This window comes from Ambystoma mexicanum, chromosome 6p (genome assembly GCF_040938575.1).
Source record: "Ambystoma mexicanum isolate Mex_15411 chromosome 6p, UKY_AmexF1_1, whole genome shotgun sequence".
Lineage (NCBI taxonomy): Eukaryota > Metazoa > Chordata > Amphibia > Caudata > Ambystomatidae > Ambystoma > Ambystoma mexicanum.
This window is the reverse complement of record NC_090935.1, coordinates 1430378803-1430400485: the sequence shown is the minus strand read 5'-3', so window position 1 is coordinate 1430400485 and position 21683 is coordinate 1430378803. Positions and strand designations below refer to the sequence as shown.

Here is a 21683-nt window from a genome sequence, read left to right as displayed (position 1 = left end):
ACAGGTAGTGTGGAATGTGCTAATTAATGAAGGGGGAGCAAAGGCAGCAGAAGACATGGATATAAGCATGGGGCCCATGCTCATGGTGGGGCGGAGGGGAGGGTAATCAGGCAGGGAAAGCCTCTGTCCCAATACAGACAGCAGTGCCAGGCATGCTTACCTAGCACGTGCCTATAGAAACAATGGAAAACATGTGGAAGGAGAAATATATTGACATATTCTCACTCCTGGATTATAGGAGGGTAGAAGAGAGTAAGCAGGGAAAGAGTGAGGGGAAAGAGAAAACATTCTTTGTTGAGATACCTCTAGCCAAATGTGTAACTGACTTTGCAATATTTGGTACCAGGTATCAGTTTAGGAAGATTTTTCAAAAAGCACTGGAGGAAGCAGGGATTGGGGGGAATGGGATTTCCCCCACTCTTTTAGAATTGGGGCAGCCACTATGGCCGCAGGTTATGGGTACGGTTGAAGGGCAGATCAAGGCAATAGGGCGGTGGAATACTGTGAGAGGACTAACGTGCTGTTCTTTTGTCAATTTTGAGGAAGGAGATGGCGAAACCAGTGGTGTGGGTCATCTTTCATAAGAAGGATGCAGCAGAGTGGGAGAGAACAGCAAAGGGTGTTGTCTGACATGGCGGCCTTTGATATCTGCTGGATCTATCATGGGGGATGCAAGTGTGCCAGGTGCCTTCATTGCTGGAAGGACAAATGAGGAAAGGCCTGCCGAGACCCATGTTGGTGATTTTGCACATTGGGGGAAACGATCCAATGGGATTGGGAAGAAAGAAGCTAGTCAGGAACTTCGTATCCGTGCTTACCTGGTTGGGTCGTGCCTGCCTTGGGGCATTGCTTGCCTGGTCCCAGGTTATCCCTAGATTGAACTTGGGGTCCCCGGACCCGGAACGCCCATTGAACATGTCAGCACGAAAACTGAACAATGAACTGGCCTGGATGGCCGCTGGCCATGGACATTTTCAAGTCATCAGGAACATTTGTGTGTTTTGCGGGGACGCAGAATGTTGGGTCTGCACCCCTGTGGCAGGTGGTGGAGGAACAAGGGGATACCGAGATCCCTTTCCGGGGATTCTGGAGCTGGAATGAGGCACGGCATTTGGAAGCTCCTGGTGGGGTCAGGGGTGGTGGGATTGAGGGGGCTGCCGGGCCCGGTAAGAAAGGAGGCTGCCGCCCGGTAATGCCTCCTGAGAAGGGCATGGCCGGGAGGGGACAGGGTCTCACCACCACGTGACGCCCTGTTGGGGCAGAGAGCCATGGTCCGCCCGGACCACTTGCCATTAGGAAGTGTTGAAATTATGTATTTTTTATTCATAACTGTGTAATGTCACATTTTTTGGAGTGCATTGGTGTTTTCTGTGATAGTAAAAATGTGGCGGTTTGGTATCCAAAAAGATACGCGTCTCATGTGTTCACTCTCCACCTGGAGCATGCCCCCCTGTTCAGCCCAACAGGGAACTCCAGAGTGAAGGAATGTTAACATCTGCACCAAGGGGCCAGCAAAGATCTCCTTCAAGGAAGAATATTGCAAAAATATTCAAATATTTGTACAGGTGTGGAATCTGTTTTTTGTCTTCATCCTGCACAATAAGGGCTGCTCTCCTACCCCTGTGCCCCACTCGTAACCCCCTGGGTGTGTCCCCTAAGTACAGCACTTTGTGGCTTGCCAGCTAGGTTCAGGCCTTACAAATCCCATGCATGCATACATAGTGGGGCGACTGCAGGAAGTGTCAATGGTTGCAGTTCCCTGGCCATGCTACAGTCCACAGTCTAGGATACCAAGCAGTACAGCAGTCACGCCTTCTCTTGCCTTGCGAGGACTGAAACCTTTTAACCTGTAACGCTGGGTCCAATATCAGGAACCCCACGCCCGTCAATGCACTCTCCAGTGTAAGTTATACCGATTGAAGGCACAGTTTATAAAGGCTGATTGTCAGCATGCACAATGGATCACAACTAAAAAAGAATGACTAATTGATGGAGCGCTGTGGCTCGTACCCTAAAGACAGGGGTTCTCAATATTAGGGGAGAGCCAGTGTACCCCTCAGTGACAGCATAATGAAGGACCTAATTGAATTGTCACAGGGCCTGATTTTACAAAGCGTTTTTGCAACAGGGGTTTCCCATTGAAAAAGGCTTTTGTAAATCAAGCCCACGGTGTAGCTCAGAGATCTTCGAAATAAAGTGTGAACGGAAATCCTGGAGCAGAAGATTCTTACATCTGGTGACAAACTAATCATCTTATTCTGTGGATCAAACACTTTTGTTTGTAGACAAATCACCCCATACACACTCATTCACCAAACACCACATAACATCTACCAAACAAAGAAACATTTTCCGAACTGAAGCTACCAGCAGCAAATCAAAGCTCTTTTGGGCTTTCACCCTCTCAACCCCACTATGTCCTCTCAACCCCCGACCTTTTCAGATCCGCCAGGGTGCACACAAACGATGAAAATGGCTGCAGAGCGTGGTATAAATCACAATTACATGACATAACTTATAAAACAAAACATAAATAAAAATAGAATATAAAATGCTTTAAGCTATTTGGTTGCCAAAAATTCTATAAGAGGACTGCACTTGATAATTGAGGAAGAACCTGGGGCATTCTCATTTGCTTCCCAACCTGTCCCCCAATACCTTCTCTCCTTCTGCACCACACAATTACCTGAATGGTTGTGGTTTGTATCGTTTATTTATATATAAATACCTGTATCATATCATAAGCTACACTCAAAGATCACACACATCTCCTAACCGTAGGCTGGTTGGAAGGAGGGCCAGAACCATTCCTGTGTTTCGTCCAAGTCAACGTAAGGTGGATTTTATGCTCTTTCGAAAGCTGAGCCGAGAAATGGTTTCAAGATGGCCGTCAGACGCCATTTTTCTGTACAGCAAAGAGTGTCAGTGCCGTAGAAAATTAGACGGGGGCCGAAGCACAGGGAACGGCAATGCATATTCATAACAAAAGAGTAGAGCATTGATGAGCTGTAGACACTCAACAGATTTGTAATATCTAATCAGAAAAACATTTATTAATCATGTTAATCTGAAAATTGGAACTAACCCACGACACTGTATCAACATCTCTTTGTGTCATGCAGTCAAGGGATGGCCATTGCTGTCAGCTCTTGGAGTGCTGAACCTCTGTCATATTGCCCACCATACACACTTCATTATAGAGTGTTTGAATAATGCATCATTTAAGAGTTGGGTTCTCTAGCACGCATTCGGAATTGCACTAATGAATACACCCTGCCCTTTGCTGAAAGTCAAAGTCTGCATCTTTATTCTGACTAACGAATGTGGAAATATGCTCCCAGTTCTGGGAGGCACTGCAGGATTTCAGGGCACATTGCAGGACACAATTCCAGACAACGGAAAAACGGAGGGAGAAATCTGACTGGTTAAAGACCAGCGTGTTTGGTACTCCTGCAAGAGAATGCGGCAAAATGACGCTTCAACGAGGGTCTACAGGGTGGTGTGGGACAAGGATGCCCTTTTGGGGAGAGAGGTTCACATGCTCACGCCCAAAGAGAGAGTTCTTCTAATGCAAATTTGACACTGGCGTCTTGCGCAGAAACTGCCAGCTTTTTTGGAGGATCCCACTCGCACCAGGACCAAAGACTATAGCGGGGGCATGGAACAGTCTATCGTCAAGCCAGCGGAGCAAGTGCTTCCTTGCAAAGGGCCAAGAGCAATGAGTCTTCTTTCCCAGGCTCTCTAACGTAGCAGCCCAGCGCCCTGACACAGGCAGCCTTGCACGCAGTTCTGGCGTAAATGGTCACAAATAAGCCACGAACCAGCGAGGGTTTTGATATGAGGGAGGACACTGTGTTATAAAGGTTTTGTGTCAATAGATTACTGTGGCAAGTTCAGATTTAGAGCTCAGTTTCTAATATAAACTCAAAGCCTCGAATATTTCTAGTACTGGATGTACCTATATTTGGGTCTACTACAAGCATGTTGTAAGAGTGTGTATTTACAAAAGCGAGCTGCTATTAACAAAGAGAGCTTTGGGGCAATCAACCACAGCAGACATGTCTGCACAGATATGATATGATATGTTCGGTTATGTTTTAACACGCTTAATACCCAGAGGTTTCTAAGCACGGACCCGGGGATCGAACTTGTGTTGCTCCATGTCGTCTTGTTTCCATGGTGAGCACGTTGCCGCTGAGCTATCCTCCCGATAAGATTTAGGTCTTCCACCACTAACCACCTCATCGACCTCCTGCTCCACTTTCAAGACGGTTATGCAACAACAGTACCATTGCTTTACATAGCCCACAACTCAGACGATCCCCAAACAAATCAGGGCACAAAGGTACCAATTCACCCCACCAAGAATATCCTCCAATCCCACATTTTTTTATTACTGTGCTTTTATAATATGCTGAATCACCGCCACCATGGTCTCAAAGCGCCTACCCTTGTCCGAGGTTTAGGGCGTATTGTGTCCCCGCTCGGGACTACCAAACCGTAGCCTACTGGAGGATAATGGAAATAAGAGAAGATGGAAGAGAAAGGATAGGAAAAGATTAGGAACAAAAAAAGAAATGGAGGAAAGCTTAAATGAGTGGGAAGTGAATGGAAAAGATGTAAATAATGGCATCTGGATGTATCGTCTTGATGCACGAGGGGCTCAAGAGATGCATCGAGATATCCTAAGAAATGAAAAGCATGACTGACCGGGTCACCACTTGAAAAGACTATGTCTGTCAAAGGCGTAGAGAAGAAGGCTGCCAGGGGCAGAGTAGTCCAAAATGTACGTGTTGCTTATGAATAAATGCTCTAGAGAAAGAGTACAATAAGATTCAGAGGGGGAATAGGAGTCCAGGAATGAACTCTGCTCTGAAATAAATATTTAGAATGGCAGGGTATACACCAAGAAACTGTCCGTGTGTGGGCATTAATGACAGGAGCCGGATTTTCTAGTTTATGAAATTGGGGGGTTCGTCCAGTGGAATTAGTGTCTGAATAGCGAATGCACAAACATAGAGTGAATATAAGTCTAATGTAATATAAGGCCAAGTGCACCAAATTCACACCCTATACCCCTTCCAGTATATCACCGAATATAACATCTCAAACATTGCGAAGTAACACCCTATCGAGCAGGCCTATCACAATGACATGCATCATCATGGCCCTACAACAGGATGGTAGGCACGCGCATATGACCTCTACAACCCCTGGCTGATATAACTAGAGCATCCATAGATGGCTGACCCCCTGCCAGGAGAGCCCCCTCAAAATTCAGGCTGCAGGTTTCGGGGAAAGCCTTTATGTGTCCAATCCAATTCCCCCACCCACCCCCGCTCCCCCAGGACCTTTCCCCTCTTACCTCTCAGGTATGCACCATATCTAGGGCCCCTGCCTTTTATCTGCAGCTCACTGGCCACTGAAATCTGCAACATGACATACATGCAGGAATTGGGAAGCGAGGCATATTATCCGCCCACCCCGTCAAGAACATGCTCAGAGCTCCCTGACATACAGCATCACACGCCTATGAGGAGGTAAGCGGGTGTCCTTGGAGCACCCTGGCCCCACGTCAGACACTACCAGACAGCAATCACACAGGCAAGCTCATCACCTCAACACACCCATACCCAGAGCGGTAGGAGCCCGGGGGCACCTGTAACCTCTGACCCCTGCTCACGAAAACCCGCACTGGAAGAGGATGGGGGAGGCCCCTTCACCTACACCTGAGGTATACGTCTCAACTTCCCCCACGGGTCAGGCATGCAGCAAATCAGACAGAGCATCATAAGCGCCACGAGGTTGTGTAAGTGGCGCATGTGGGATTGACAGGTCTCATGTACCCTAACATCTCATAATATAATTACTGGCAAAAGAGGAGCCCAGGTGTGGACAAATAACTTATTTTGGGACCTAACCTTCCTTTCTCCAGTTGATAGATCAAACAGAAATGAGATGCACAAAAAAACAACACTGAAATTGTAAGGCTCGCAAATACAGAAGGCAACTCTCTGCCTTACTTTTATGCAAGTATTCTCTGGCTTCACTAGAGCAGTTCAGCCATTGGTTCTCCTGCTCCGGCCTTCTACCAATCATCTCCCAGCATCATCAGTGATCCGGGTATGAACCTCTTGCCCATATTGGCTCACATGTGTTAGTAACCAACTGTATAGAACAGAATGCACATTTCTCCAAACTGCACACCAATACAGCTTTCTTTAAAACAAGCACATCTGGCTTCATCTGGTTTAATAAAAAGAATGCTCTTCCATGGTCCTAAAATCAAATTTTGCGCAACAAAAGAAACTTGACCCCAAGGAAAAGGAGCTTTCGTTGAATCAGAAGGCGGCAAACAAAGACAGCATCAATGCTTAAAGGTTGCCTGCTATGAGTGTAACCTGTATCCCATGAGAGTGGGATGTAGATGTGGGCATCGAAGATGCTTTTTGAACAAATGCGCTCATTTGTTATGCAGATTGTACCAAGAGCAGTCAGGCCAGTTCTGCTGCTGTCTATCTATTTAATACTGCTATGGAAAGGGGTCTTGTTGCTCCTGAGGCCTGTACTGTTTTTCCACCGATGCGCCTTTGCTATGCCAGACATGCAACGTACCTTTTCTCGGTTGCTGTGAGCCGTCAGGGACCGCTGGGCTGCTGCGCGCAGGGCCGTTCGGTAGTTGTAGAAGTTGCTGGAAGGATCCATCTGATGCTGCAGGAAAATATAGCATGTAAGAAAGAGGCAGCAATGGAGTCAGGTAGTTGATGGCAATGGCCATAGGGATAAGCATGACATAGGAGGTCAACGGGCGGTCAGAAGCCAAACAACACCCACATCTCTGTCTTATACTGCAATGCAATAGTTTCAGCTTAAAGGTGACGCTAAAGTGTCAGCTAGCAGCCGACACTAACTAGGCTAGCAACTGGAATGCCCTTTATTTACCTTTATTTGGGTTCATGGCCCCATCATTGACTGGAGAGTACTAAAGACCTAACCCATAACAAACAAGCACCATTTATGCACTTCATTTATGCGTAATATCCTCCTTGCAGTGCCAACAGCTCCAAAATGGGAACCTTTGTTGTGAGAACAAAATGGGGCATGCTCATGATTTCAGTAGGAACAGCTGCAAACAGTGTCGTAAGATTAGTTTCCCGCAGCAGAATTGGCGAGAGGCAAGCTAGGAGAAGCCAGAAAAGTGGGATTGGCCACAGGCAGCAAGTTTGGGAGTGGCCAGCGGGCAACCGAGAAAGGAGAGCGCCAGGGGGTTAGAAATCACAGCAAGCCACAGGCGGGGTGGCTTATAAAAAAAAGGTCTACCTCTGCAAGCCAGGAATGATGGCATTAACAATATGAACCACAGCACTCTATGACCTGGCAATGCTGTGCGCTGTGGCCGGAAACAGAAGGAACGTGAAGTGCCCGTGAAGGAATCAGGAGGTGCTGCGGACTACAATGCCATCATGCCCAATGTTTACCCCAGAGGTGAAGGGCATAGAGAAGCCCCCTTTACAATGAACAGCCACAACCAGTATCATTTACCCCATGTAAGTGTGGCTATATGCGGAACTACAGACCCTAATTACACCCAACTCTGAATAAGGCTAAGCAAGATGCGCCCCTTCTAGTCGCCTCGTTCCAGCAGCCATCCTAGTCGCCTCGTTCCAGCAGCCATCCTAGTCGCCTCGTTCCAGCAGCCATCCTAGTCGCCTCGTTCCAGCAGCCCATCTTCTGGCCACGCACGCTGCTCATGTGAGGCACATGTGATGCAAAACTAAGCAATGGGAAGCAAGGGGGCCCGGCCTGCCTGGCCCACCATCCCCTATTCCACTGCGTACCTCCAGAATGTCGAACTTGGCTGTTTTGACTTTCGCCCAGGTCTTCTTTAGGCGGGAGACCGGGCTCATGTTCATCCCAGCTGCAAAGGAAATGAAGGATTAGCAACGTCAGAACAAGCCAATGCATTATTATATGTTCTGCGCGCCACAAGTGAAGCGCATAACTGCTGTTAGTAAGGCCGCAACGTGCTCAGGCACTATTGTTTTGGGTCTATTTAACCTAAAACATTTGTCCTAATCACTTTTGTTCAAATGTATTTCTCCCTTTTTCGGTCTAAAATGCAGGGGGAGAACCTCAACCTAATCTATACCCTTACCCACCCCATATATATATTTAATTAAATTTGACTGAAAAAAAAGTCAAACAAATTCAATCAAATGTTTTCAGGTCAATTATGCTAATACCGGCACTATTGACCAACATTGCATTGCGTGATAAACAGAACATTACATAATGTGGGCAAATGTTACAGCAGAGGTGACAATAGAGGTCATAGATTAGTATTAAAAAATAACAGTGCTTTCATCGACCACTGTCATTTTGTGGCCTTGCCAGATTGACATTTTGTTGAGGACAGATAAGAAATACGTCACTTTTGGCGCAATCTTTTGACATAGAACGGTGGTACGTCAAGCATGCATAGAATTTGATCGCACAGGCTTTTGCCATTTGGGTATGTGCGGACCCTGCGACCACATGTGTGCAGACTTGAATATGCTTGCGCCGCCACAGGAATGAGAGACTTGCAGGTGGCAACGGTGTGGGTGATAGGGAGCCGGTCAGCTTCTCTGGATGGCTGTGGTTGTGCAGGGTAAATGGGTTGAGGGACAGGGTTTGGGGAAGAGTGGAAGGGAGGACCCTCATTAAATGGATAGCAACAGGCGACGGTGGAACGAGGGGCCTGGGAGAGGGGGCAGAGGAGAGAAGAGGGGGCACTCATTTAGAGTGGCCAGCTGGGGGTAGTGAAGGGCCCCGGGGTTAGCAGTTACTGAACCAAATGAAGCGGCAGCCACAGTAGGATACAACAGGGAAAAACCACAAGGGGACATCCCCAAGAGCCAGCTTCAACAAAACCAGGCACTTATTTTACCAGGACAGAACCTTGCAATAACTAGAATCATTGGGGGAAAATCTGTGGATTTTCGAACCAGACGAACTATGGAAGAGACTGATCTCTGGTGAAAACACGAGATGGACGCAAGCCCTGGTAAAACTTATCGAACTTGCATTCGATCTGATAAACTGTAACAGATCAGAGGCTAAACCCGCAACGGGACTGGAAGCGGTTTAACGCAAGAGGAAAGTAAAAGGCTCTCAAGGTTTCTGACCCGGTGTGCTAGGCAGGGGGGGACTCTGAACTTTTAGCCCCAAATCTCTACTGTCGGTCTACAACATGTTGGAAAAAATTCATGTGTTGCTCTAACGGCAGCACTCTGAAGACGATCAAAACATTTTCTTTTTTTTGACAAAACTTAGTTTACTGAGTAAAGTTCAATAAAAAAAAAAATAAAAAAAATAACTAGAATCATGAAAGCAGGGATAACAAAACAGAAGACTACACAACAGCAGTCAATACAGCCACATATCATTTATTTTGGCCTTTCTGGGATGGGCTGTGTAGCACCGAGGTGCAGGTTATATTCATGTAATTCTATTTTTGAAATGAAGATACAGCCATGCAAAGATTCAGGTTTAAGTCTCCTTTGAGGCAAAGAATAGCAATTACTGCCCAAACAACTACCCACTTCCCCATAATGTATTCTTGGTATAAATGTCATGTGACTGCGCAGAAGCACATAGGACATCGAGGCCAACACTGAGCACATACCAGGCGATTGCATCGGCCTATAAGCAACTAACTGTCCAGGTAAAAAGCAGTGGACTCCCTCCTCCTGAACATACCTGCTGTGATGAGGTGCAGTGCCTAGCTCTGGAAACCACCAGGTTGGCAACTCATGGGGTCGAGAGCTACCACAAGCCTGAGGATGTTGGGCCAAGGTAGTGATATGGGGAAGATCTCTTAGTTACCCTCCCTTGGTCCCCATCACTTGTCGGGGACAATCTCAGTGCCCCGTCACAGATCAGTCCTGGGGAGGGAGGGTGGACTCTCCCCTCCCCACCCCACCACTCTTGGGGGACATATCAATGCCAAAAGTGTAAATCCTGTCAAGACTCAATGTAAGACCCCACCGGGTAATACCGAAACAACTTTCCCCTATCGAGAGAGCATAAAGTTCCATACACCTCTCCCAAGGAAGACAGCTTTTTCTTTAGGGACATGTTTTTTTCTCCATTGGACTGTGTTAGTGAGTATGTTGTTACAGTTCCAGCTTCACAGCAGTCATTTCACAAGAATCGCAGGGCACTCGGTAAACTCCCAAGCCAAAAGTGTCGCTAGTTTGCGGCTTCCCCAATGATGCTGAAGGTTCAGCGTGGGAAACAGCATAATTCTCCATCAATAGGTTCTCATGTGGGTGAAACAATGTTTCAGTTTCCCATATACAAAGGGGAATAGGTGAAAAGAGTGTTCATGAAGCGTACCAAAGGTGTTTCCTGCTTTTAGTTCTCATGCCAGAAACACAGTGCCGAGCTGGAGGCTTCAGACATCCCCACAAAGGATCAGAGTGAGCAAACTACCATTCAAGATGGCCGACAGGCCTCTTATTGGCTTGCTGCAGCTCTAGTGAGCACAGAACAACCCCATGTGTGTTCACAGACACTCACTAGAACTCCCAGCCGGGGAGATGAGAGAGTGGAGTTCAGGAGTGAGTGATGGGACCTGCGAGTGTCAAAGAGGAGGTGGCAGCAGAGAGAGAGAGAGCGAGAGAGCAAGAGGAGGTGGTATGAGTTTAGGAAATAACAAAGGAGGAGATAACACCAGAAGACGGGATGGTTGCAGGATAGGGGGTTAACATCATGGCAGAGGAGTGGAAGCCAAGAAGAAATGGTAGGAACCAGAGGACAAGAGGAGGACGAGGGGCCCAAGGAAAAGGAGGAGGAAGCAATAGCAGGGAGGAGAAATGACCCCCAGGATACAGCCTCAGGCGGGCACAAGGTTATAGAAAAGGTGGAAGAGGACACTGAAGGGATAACATCAAGAGGTGAAGAGGACATCCGCAAGGGTGTAGGGTCTGGGGGAGACATTGGTGGTTTACAGCTAACAACAGTAGGCACAGAAACAATAGCAAACCAGAGGTTAAAATCCCATAAAATGAAAGCTGAACTAGAAACATCCTGAGGTGAGGAAAGGACCCGGGTGGGGGTGGGGGGAAGAGAGAGAAAGAGAGGGAGAGAGAGAGAGAGACCACTTACTTTGCAAGGGCAGGCAAGTTACAGCGAGCCAGGTCACTCTAGGCAGGAGCAGACAGTGGGAGGAGGAACAAGCCAGAGTCAAGGAGATTACTGTAAGATTAAGGCAATAGGGAAAGAGAAAGGAGGATGCAGCCCAGGGTGACCCCAGAAAGCCTCCTCTAGCTCCCCCTGTCGGCTATGTCCACTGATGTATCTGCTCACAGAAATATAATAGAGTGAGTTGTGGATCACAGGGCCTCACGAAGCCCGCATCCCATTCAGACAAAAGAATAAGGGTTCGGGTCATCCTGAAGCCTAACACTCCTGAACGGCGCGAGGTAATCCCTTTGGATCTGTACCCACTGGGACACTTGCCCCTGGGGGACGGGGGTCTGGATACCTGCATCCAGCAGAGGAGACAGTGGACAAGGGGAGGGTCTCTGTGCAGGAGGGACCATATCCCTCTTGGGAGAGTACCAGCCTGATTATGGTTTTATTTGGGAATATTACATTTTCGTTTGCGTTCTCCATCCTTGTAACAAAGATAGTGAACTATACTACATGGTCTTGGAGTCATTCGTGATCCCAGATGGAACTATGTGACACGGTTTGGAGTGGTGACACAAACACATTAGTACTCTGCCTCTCTTCTACCTTCAACTGGGAAAGAAAGTGAGTACATGTCACAAGGTGAAGAGATGCTGACCAAGGGAAGAGGGGCATCGGGTTAGCACCCCACAGGAGAAGCCTGGAAAGAGCACATGTGCCCCCTGTACATGCCCTGTACTTAAGTGCAGATGGGCACGGCTGGCATTTGGCTGTTTGGCCCACTCCCTAAAGAATGAATAAAGTATTACTGCATTCATATGGAAAGCAGGACCGAGTAGTGTTTCCGTAGCACAGGAGTCTGAAACCTTTGGCTCACCGGATGTCTTGGACTACAACTCCCATCAGCACTAGCAGCATCATTGATGGTGTGGGAGCATGGAAGACAAAGTCCTACAAATCTGTCGAGGTGCAGATTGCAGACCCCTGCCATCGTATATGTCTCTAGCACACATAGTGAATAATTGTGTGAGTCTTTTTAGACATCACCTACCAATAGCTTTTATAAGCTAATTGCTTCTATTTACACCGACATCACATTTTAGCTGAGTGCAGGCGGGCGCACCTTATGTTATATATACATATGCGATCTTGTCATGCTATGTAATTAGCTGCCCCCTATGTTGTCTATAATGTCAAAAATGCATTTAAGGGCTGTGCAGAGTGGTTCCATAGTGCTTTAACTGTCACATTTCATGACACGCATCCACTTAATTTAAAACCTTGCTGTCACGTGACCTTGTTTTTACCATGCTTGTCGTGCTTGTTAATACTGTGCAATCATAAAGATTTAGCTCACATTAACTGTCATTTTATCAATTCATTCCTCTTTTTGCGTAGATGTACGCTCCAACTACAGCACCACGCTTCCCAAATGTTATCGAATTGTTTTTTTGTTTTTTTTGTTTCACAAATTCAAGAGTTAACGTGAGCATCTGAATTCGCAAAAGAAAGACTGCGCCGTCTCCCCTTTTCAGAAAATAGCTGTCCGCCGTCTAACGTCTGCGCCAACATGCCCACGGTTGTACAGCACTCTCACTGCATGGATGAGCATGACCTTGAGCTGTTCCATCTAAGCCAGGATAAACAGTAGGCTTTCTTCTTTAAGGGTGCTGAGCTGAACCCTGCAGCCTCCTACCTACCAGGGATTACCAGGGCTGACTAGTCTAATCTAACCAGTAAACAATCCGGGCTATCTGGCAAAGGCTAAGGTAAAAAACCATCACACTGTCTCTGTCCTGTTTAAAAGGTACTTGTTTTGTGAGACTGTAATGATTCTGACAGTCTGCTTTACTGTGTGCCCTCGACACAGGCAAGTTATGTTGCATGCCCCTGTAACACACCCCTCTGCCGTTGTGCTGTCGACTTTCTATTGCAATCACAGGATTTGTGAACTCCGGGTGTGTATCTGAACGTTAGGTAAGGGGACGGTACTGCAAGCGTGATGGGAGCTGTTTGCCCCCCCCCTTCTACCAGTCTGGGTTTGCTGAAGTCACGTGTGTGCATCTGTGCGGTTCCTGCTGGTGGTGTCCACGAGGTGCTTCTGTGCTGGAGCAAGGGCCTGTGTGCACAAAAGAACATCAGGACGACCTGCTGACCGATGAGAAGCTGTTTCACTCCTAGGTAAAACACCTATAGATTGCCAAAAATCCATTTGCCAATTTCAAAATTGCTTTTCAGTTTAAGGGTTTTGAATTTAAACTTCATTCAATTCCAATTTTCCATGTTAATTTAGGCGTACAAAACTGCATTTTTTAAATTGGCAAATTGTATGACTTGTTTTCGGCAACCTATAGGTATTTTACCTAGGAGCGAAAGAGTGTCTCATTGCATTAAACATCCCTGGCCGGGAGAAACAATTGAGACACAAACTGAAGGTGATGAAAACTGGTGTGCTGGGATAACTCTCTTTTTTGTGTGACATTTGAGAGGTGCATGACATGGCTTCCTTTGTAGTTGGGAGCTAGTAAAACGGGTCTAGAGCTTCACCCTGCTGGGGTAAGTGCCGCAGTGCCCCGGTCTGTTTCTGGGGGAGAGCTTGTAAGAAGTTTTGCTCTGGATGAAGAGGCCATGGGTTTGAATTCCTTTGAAGGTATATGCAAACATCACAATCTTTGTGGGTGGAAATAGGAGCAACAGTCCTAGTGGTGGTGAGATCACGTTAGCTACCCCTATGTCCTGGCAGTGTATGGCGCAAGGAAGGTTTCACTAAACACTTTTTCTTTCTGGGGGGGGGTCTGCTCTTTCTTCAAAATATAGTAGCCCTGAGCCGTATGAGTCAGACAGCTAGCTCAAGATTAATGCGCTTGCCTTGGGAATGAGGCAATGCCGTGGGACGCGAGTGCGAAACACTGGTCGGGCCAACCCACCCAACCATCCTTCAGATGGTCGTGAATTGAGTGCCACAAGTGGGAATTACTATTGACACCAATTATCACATCGCTTAGAAGTAGAACTGCATGTAAACAATATGTACATCATCAGATGATGTGGGAAGAGCTTGGATCAACCCTTAATATGGAACTTTGATCAAATTGCATTTTTCCGTTTTAGTTGAACTGTGTCTGCCTTGCTTGTTATTTCCTTGTGTTATGATATGATGATATATTTACAGCGTGCTTAATACCCAGAGGTTGCTAAGCGCGGACCCGGGGATCGAACCTGTGTTGCTCCGTGTAGTCTTGCTTCCAAGGCAAGCACGTTGCCCCTGAGCTATCCTCCCAAGATCCTCCTGTTCGACCGGACAGTCCTTTTTGTGTGTTTCAACAGACCTTCAAGAGAGCTGCTTTGCTCTCCACATTTAAAGCCAGCCTGTTACGACCATTCTTCCCTCCTTGTGCAGGAGGACTTTAGTCTGATTTTGGTGGGAGACGGGATTGCTTGCTAACTCGTCTGTTTACCGACGGCTGACTTAAAACGTCACAGCCAGCGTTGTTAAGTGGACTGTTATGTCAATCGTCCTCTAGGGGTTGGACATCTCCCTAACCAAGATAGCATAGGATTCCGGCCCCTAACTGGCACTCTCCATAAAACCTCTGGACTTTTGCAGATGACCAAGGGCAGTATACCGTGTAATTAGGGGACCGGTCCTCAAATCCTGCACGAAAGCAGCTGCGCCTTTGTGAGCTGTAGACGCATGCAGCCAGAGATGTCTTTCTCAAACTTTGAACATGTGTCAATATTTACCACGTATAAGCTAGCAATGTCCCTCAAGAGATTGCAAAGGCCAAATACGCAGCACACGGTTGATAAAGCCACAGCATCAAAAAAGCACAATTGTGAACCTTGAGTTACCTGCACCCTACAGGGGCACTAAGCTATTAAGGTGCATTTCATTGTGTAGCTCCATAGACATACATTTTCATACCAGGCTGGTGAGAGAAAGGTTCAGGGAGATCCTTATCAGGCATGTGTCCAAGGGAAAAACAGGAATTCTTCGGGTTTAAAGTTCCTTTCCCGTTAATTCCACAGGGGAAAGAGAAGAGATAGGGGTGGCGAAGGAACATTTCCACTTCCCCTCCTATGAATTGCTGCTTTCTATTCCCTCCCAGCCCCCCTTGTAACCACACTGTGTGAAACTGAAATGCATTTTCGCTTTCAAGATGCTTTTGCTCTTTTTCGGATCTTCTTTAGTTTGACACATGTACCGAGAGGATGCAGAGGCAAGAAGGGAGGGGATTGCCAACAGATCTATAGTTTCATTTATATGTTCAATAGAAAACATTACCAAGAAGGCCAAGCTAGAGCAAACCACTCGAACCGTGCATCGTACTACTTTTACATGCGCGGAAACAACTCGGCCACACATGAAACTTGAGCGGCTTGCATCAACGCAAATTGTGTCTTTTAACATGACACTGTTATGATAAGGCGCAAGGGCGTGCACCTTGCACATTCATAAGAAGAACTATAAACACCCTGTGAGCTAGACACACATGTTTCCCATTTCCCGCCCCTGCCCAGCTGCTCGTTCTTTCCACGGCTCTTGGGGCTTTCTGAGTGTATGACAGGCTCGGCTCCTGGCCAGCTGCTCCTTCTTTCCATGGTTGGTGGGGCTTTCTGAGTGTATGACAGGCCCGGCTCCTGGCCAGCTGCTCCTTCTTTCCATGGTTGGTGGGGCTTTCTATGTGTATGACAGGCTCAGCGCTTCCGCCCCGCCCTCACTTGTGTGCACGCGCCCACTGCTGGCTGCGCTCTGCTGCACAAGAGGGGAATTCCAATCGAAGGATGAAAGGCCGTGCGGGAATAGGGTGTGTGGGGGTGTTCCACTAGTCAAACTCTCCGAGCCACAGGAGGACTGCGACGATCAGGCCAGGCTTAATCGGCGCCAGGGATGAAGACGTGTAAAGCGTGCACTCAAATGCGATACTCATTATCTACCAATCAACTAATTTGCGTTAAAAGGAGAGATAACACATCCACAAACTCAGAGTGCTGTTAATGGTCATTCATTTGTAATTATGCTAAATGAATGCCATCTATCCAGCTGTCACATCCATGTTAACTGGTGTACAATAGCCACCAGGTTCCAGTGTGAAGCAAACTCGACTCGTCGACCAGGATGGCATTTTGTGGCAAATAAGGGATTTTGGAAAAGCACCCATGCGTCCCAACGTCATGCATGAGAGTTCTAGGAGCAAATTCATCCCAGAAACAGAGACTTCAGAAAAGACCCTCGGATAATGAAAAGTGCCTAAACGAAAACAACTTAGGGCCCAAAGCATGGAAATGTGTGCAGAAATCCTCCAAGGGCCGCGCGCTGAGAAGGACACTGTGCGCAGAATAAAAAATACACGACCCATGTATTCATAGAATTCACTGCACAAAGTAACCGTATTCGAAAGTCGCGCCCAGAATGCCCCGACACACCCCCACGCAAAGCACAAACAACCAGAACAGTACCTTTGCATGCTGCCCCGGAGGCGAAGACATGCACCCTTCAAACAGTGCGTGTCGACCCCCGCAAGCAGACCTTCATCTCGGGGTCCCTGCACAGGGTCCCCCATAACTGTTGCTGCACACCGATAACTTGCGTACGAAAATTCGTAACTCAGTAAAAACTCGTAAAATCTGGCGCAAACCCCTGTAAACCGTTCCTGAAGCCAGCAACACTGCATATGCCCACCCCTAAGTTAGATTGCACACGGTTGTGTACACGCACCCCTATATCTGACATGTAAAACCACCTCTGTGCTGCGATTCCTACAAGCAAGTGTACTATGCCGGCCTTCGGGTGGTGTAGAGATCCAGGGATTTGTGTGGCTATTACTATGCCAAGAGGATGCGTGGGTGGTTCCATGAATACGTGTGGTTTGGTGCAATTGTGGGCATGCGAAGTATTGCCTGCGGGCCATCGCTCGGAACACCCACTTTTTCGCATGTTCTTCGCCATTTTCTGTGTTCGGTCCTCTTCCCAGCCCTTTGTGCAAGCCATGCCCACGCTCTGCGTGGTGTAACATACATGGCACTCAACAGCTAACAGAGATGTGCCAAACCAGCGCGAACTCCACGCAAATCCAGGAAAAGTCCTGTGCAGTCAAATCCATGAATCGACAAAGGGGGATTTGCGTGCAGAATGGCGTGCAAATCCTCGTTTTTGCATGCAAATATTTCCATGAATCGGCACCCTTAATCTGCACAGAGGCTTACATAAGAGATCCATAGGGGGAGGAGACCTTTATGGAGCATTTCACAGTTTGGGCAGTGACCATGGCCTGAACTCTTGACACCCGCACACACTTTCCAGATGTTAGTAAATCAAGTATTGGGTTAGGGTAGCAATGTATCCACAACCAATCGCAGCCGTCCACAGCATGTCACTAAATAGTGTAGCCTCCCCACAGGCTGGAATCATACATCATTCATCTTACTTGGTGCAGTAGGCATAGGCTCCTGAAGTGACCTCAAAATACACCCAAATAACTAGAAAGTTGCTGCTAACAGAATGGCATTCCAGACACCGCACTCCAACAGAACATTGGTTGTGCCTGGCGCCTGCAGCAGGCCTTCATAGCCATTACTATGAATCTGAAGTCTCAGACTGAGGGCCCATGGAATTTTTTGCACATTTCTAAGTGACTTTGCACTGCTGAAAAGTGACTTTGCACTGCTGACACAAACCCTGATTCATGGAACTGTGCAAAGTGTATTTTTGCAGCACAAAGTGAGCTTTGCACTGACTTTGCACTGCAAAAATACACTTTGCACGGATCCATGAATGAGGGTTTGTGTCTGCAGTACAAAGTCACTTTTTAGCAGTGCAAAGTCACTTTGAACCGTGCAAAAAATTCCATGAATCGGGCCTTGAGTTGAGTCTGAACAGCTTCCCTCCAATAGCACCCAGCATGCCCGCGACCCCATTATGAAGGGCTGGAGACTGCAGCCATGCAGGATGCTTGTGTAGAACCTCGAAACGAATCCGCTTGGCGTCTGGCTCACGTTACCACTCTGTAGGAAGAACCACCCTGTGCCTGAGGGTAAATGGGTGCTAACCCGCACTTATGTTTGGAGGGGTGCAAATGGCACCCAGTCACACATGGGGCCTGCAGGGCTGCTGCCCCTACAGGGGCAAGGGGGTGCTTGAGAGCACCAGCCCATGCAAAGTCACAGGGTCGTCTGGCGGTAATGCATTCCTTCATCGACAGTAACCCCATCACAGTAATTTACCACAAAGTAATTACTTTGATTTTATAGGGAATACTGGGGAAAGGGGTAAAAGGGGATAGGGATGGGTTTGGGGTAGGAGCAGTAATGAAGGGGAAGGGTAGCATCGGGGAAATAAAACAAATGAGATGAAAACATTTGAAGTAATTACTTTGTGATAAATTACCACAAAGTAATTAATGTCGGTGAAATGACAGGGAACCGTTTCTGTGCATTGTGCACAACCGGTGGAGTACCAGTGGAGCCGAGGGACTGGATCGCAGTGCAAAGGAAAACAAGTAAATGAAAAATAAGTGTGTTTGGGGGTTGCAGGGTGTTAAGTGGGAGGGCATATGGTTAAAGGGGAGATGAGGGAGAGTGAGAGGGGCAATGGAAGCAGAACATGAGCGAGGGGAGTGACAGGAGGCAAAAATAGGAACAGAGTAACATCAACAGAACTGGCGGTAGTGCGAGTGGCATGGGAGAGAACCAATGCAACAAGGGTGACATGGCAAAACTGAGGCAATGAGAGTGGTATGGGGCAGAAATGGAAGCCTTGAGCATGACATGGGGAAGAGCTGGGACCGCGAGAAGGACATTTGGGGCAATGACACATGGAGGCTGAATGGGGCAAAACTGGAAGCCGTGAGCATGGCATGGGGAAGAGCTGGGACAGCGAGAAGGACATTTGGGGCAATGACACATGGAGGCTGAATGGGGCAGAACTGGAAGCCGTGAGCATGGCATGGGGAAGAGCTGGGACTGCGAGAAGGACATTTGGGGCAATGACACATGGAGGCTGAATGGGGCAGAACTGGAAGCCGTGAGCATGGCATGGGGAAGAGCTGGGACCGCGAGAAGGACATTTGGGGCAATGACACATGGAGGCTGAATGGGGCAAAACTGGAAGCCGTGAGCATGGCATGGGGAAGAGCTGGGACAGCGAGAAGGACATTTGGGGCAATGACACATGGAGGCTGAATGGGGCAGAACTGGAAGCCGTGCGGATAGCTGAAGAAGCTACTGGTACAGTGAGAATAACACTGGACAGATAGGGGGCAAGGAGGCACAGAACTGGGGCAGTCAGAGCCACATGGGGCATAAGCAAGGCGTGAGAGCGGTATGTTGCAGAACTGGGGCAGCTGCAACCACGTGGGTTGTAAATGGAGCCATGGCATCCACATGGAGCAGTGAGAGAAACAGAGTGGGTGCCAACCCGGGGGGGAAATGGGACCTGAAATCTGAAGTCATGAATACTGCATCTGTTCCCATGCACAACTACCTGGAAATCATAAGGCATTTTTTTTAAATTATTTTATTTGCATTTTTAAAGCGCTCACACAGCCTGGGGGCATCGAAGCGCTGTTACAGGAATATGATTTTGTTGCGTATTTATAACACGCTTAATACCCAGAGGTTTCTAAGCGTGGACCCGGGGATCAAACCTGTGTTGCTTTGTGTCATCAGGTTTCCAAGGCGATCCCGTTGCTGATGAGCTACCCTCCCGGGACATTTTAATAGAACTAACTCCACCCACAAACATAGCAGAACAATTCACTATTTACACCAATTTAAAAAGAAAATCAGAGGGAGCCACCCAAAAAAACGTTTAATTCGTTTAGGGCTCACTGAGAGCACTCGCGTGACATCATGGACAACCTTTGAACGCCCGGCTTTTAAATTTCACCATTCGCCACTGACAGAGGGGAGAGGGGTCGTACAAGCTACTGTTGCCTTGTCTGTAACAGCAAATTGAGTCAGGAGCTCTAACATGAGTCCAAAAGCCTGTAGTGCTACGGGGCGCAATTTCTATAGAAAAACCCCCCAACGCGTCTGCATGAATAGAACTGCCCTTATATGGCAATAAGAGGGCAGAGGTGCACCAACAACTGATTGTTAAGTGGTTCAAGTAGGGCCTTTAGGCCCACAGCGTAGACTCAGTGAGTTAAGGGCTTTCTGCGGAGATCTCTGTGCACTCATCACAGGAAGGGGGGCTAGTCAAAATAACCGTACATTTTACCCTGGACACCCCACACGGTAAAGGATGTGCACGGGTTGAGGTAATGCTGGGGATTCAATCAATAGCGGCATTACCCTGGCAGGCATATAAACGAAGGAGCTGTATACAGAGACTTGTCCCTTCCTGACCAGTCTGGGAATTCTCCTACGTCAGAGGAATGCCATTATTCTACCTTACCAATCTTATCGTCTGCACTCTTGGAAGGGCTCCCTTGATGTAGGTGAATTCCTTTTCTGGAAATGGAATGTCTGCTTATTTTAAGATATAACTTAAAATCTACTCTTGGTCATGGGCAAACGACCTCCCTTTCTTGTTTCTCTCTCTTATTAGGCCAGCGGGGGGTTTGGGGGTGTTCAGAATCTTCACTGTTGCCATGTTTGCATTTTTGCTAGGGAGTTACCCAACCAATTGGGGGTCTTCCAGTGACGGCACAACGCCTGCAACCTCAACAGAGCCGCATCATCTAAAGAGGGTGGGTGGGCTCAGCAGGTGGCTGTGCCAGGGCAGAAGGGAACACACTAGACACAGGTATGGATGCCACTCTGGCCACATTTATATTAAAACATTAAATCATCGGACACCCAAGACGGTTACCACGGAACAAACCAAAATGTGACTTCTCCACAAAAAACACACCCCACAAAAACACCACGCATCATATCCAACTGACAGGTGGTCCATAACTCCCCGCCCTCAAGGGCAGCGCATGGTGGTGAGACCCAGGTCCTCTCCCCGCCATGCCCTCTCAGGAGGCAATACCAGGAGGCAGACTCCTCAATACCGGCCCTAACTGCCACCTGCTTCTGCCCCTTCCAGGCCCTCCCCCGCTGGGACCTCCCGCTGCCCATTCAAACATTATGATGGGAGGTGTCCTTTGTCCTTACCTCAGCATCATTCCAGCTCTGGGGTCCCCTAGAAGGGGCAGCTCAGTGCCCACATGGCCCTCCCCCACCTGCCTTACTTCCCTCCTTCGTTCCTCTCCCTCCCTTAACTCTGAAAGTCAGAGTGGGATGGAAAACTTCAAAATGAAGGGTGATCGTGACGGTGTGGGCCCAGGCAGCGGGAGCACAGCGGTGTAGATTATCACAGGAGAGGCGGAGAAAAATGACCACTTTTATCTCCACCCTCCTTTTATGCAAAATGTTCGTGCCGCCGCGCCACCCCAGCTGGTCCCCCACCAGTGACCATGGGCGGCATCACCACCCGGAACCAGTTTGAGGTGGCACCTACAGGGCACTGCATGCTTCTCCTGGACCTGACCGCCCCAAGGCCCGCCCAACCCAGC

The 21683-nt window shown here is 48.0% G+C and overlaps 1 protein-coding gene across 2 annotated transcripts in view; it reads right to left on the bottom strand.

The window, feature by feature from the left end:
* The window catches only part of RASGEF1B (RasGEF domain family member 1B), a 105424-nt gene that overhangs the window by 11823 nt on the left and 71918 nt on the right, over nucleotides 1-21683 (bottom strand). For both annotated transcript variants that reach the window (XM_069626157.1, XM_069626156.1), the window contains exons 9-10: nucleotides 7839-7918; nucleotides 6616-6711 (exon numbers count right to left, since the gene is read on the bottom strand). In XM_069626157.1, coding sequence (XP_069482258.1) covers nucleotides 6616-6711; nucleotides 7839-7918 — 176 coding nt within the window. The remainder of the gene's footprint in view (nucleotides 1-6615; nucleotides 6712-7838; nucleotides 7919-21683) is intronic.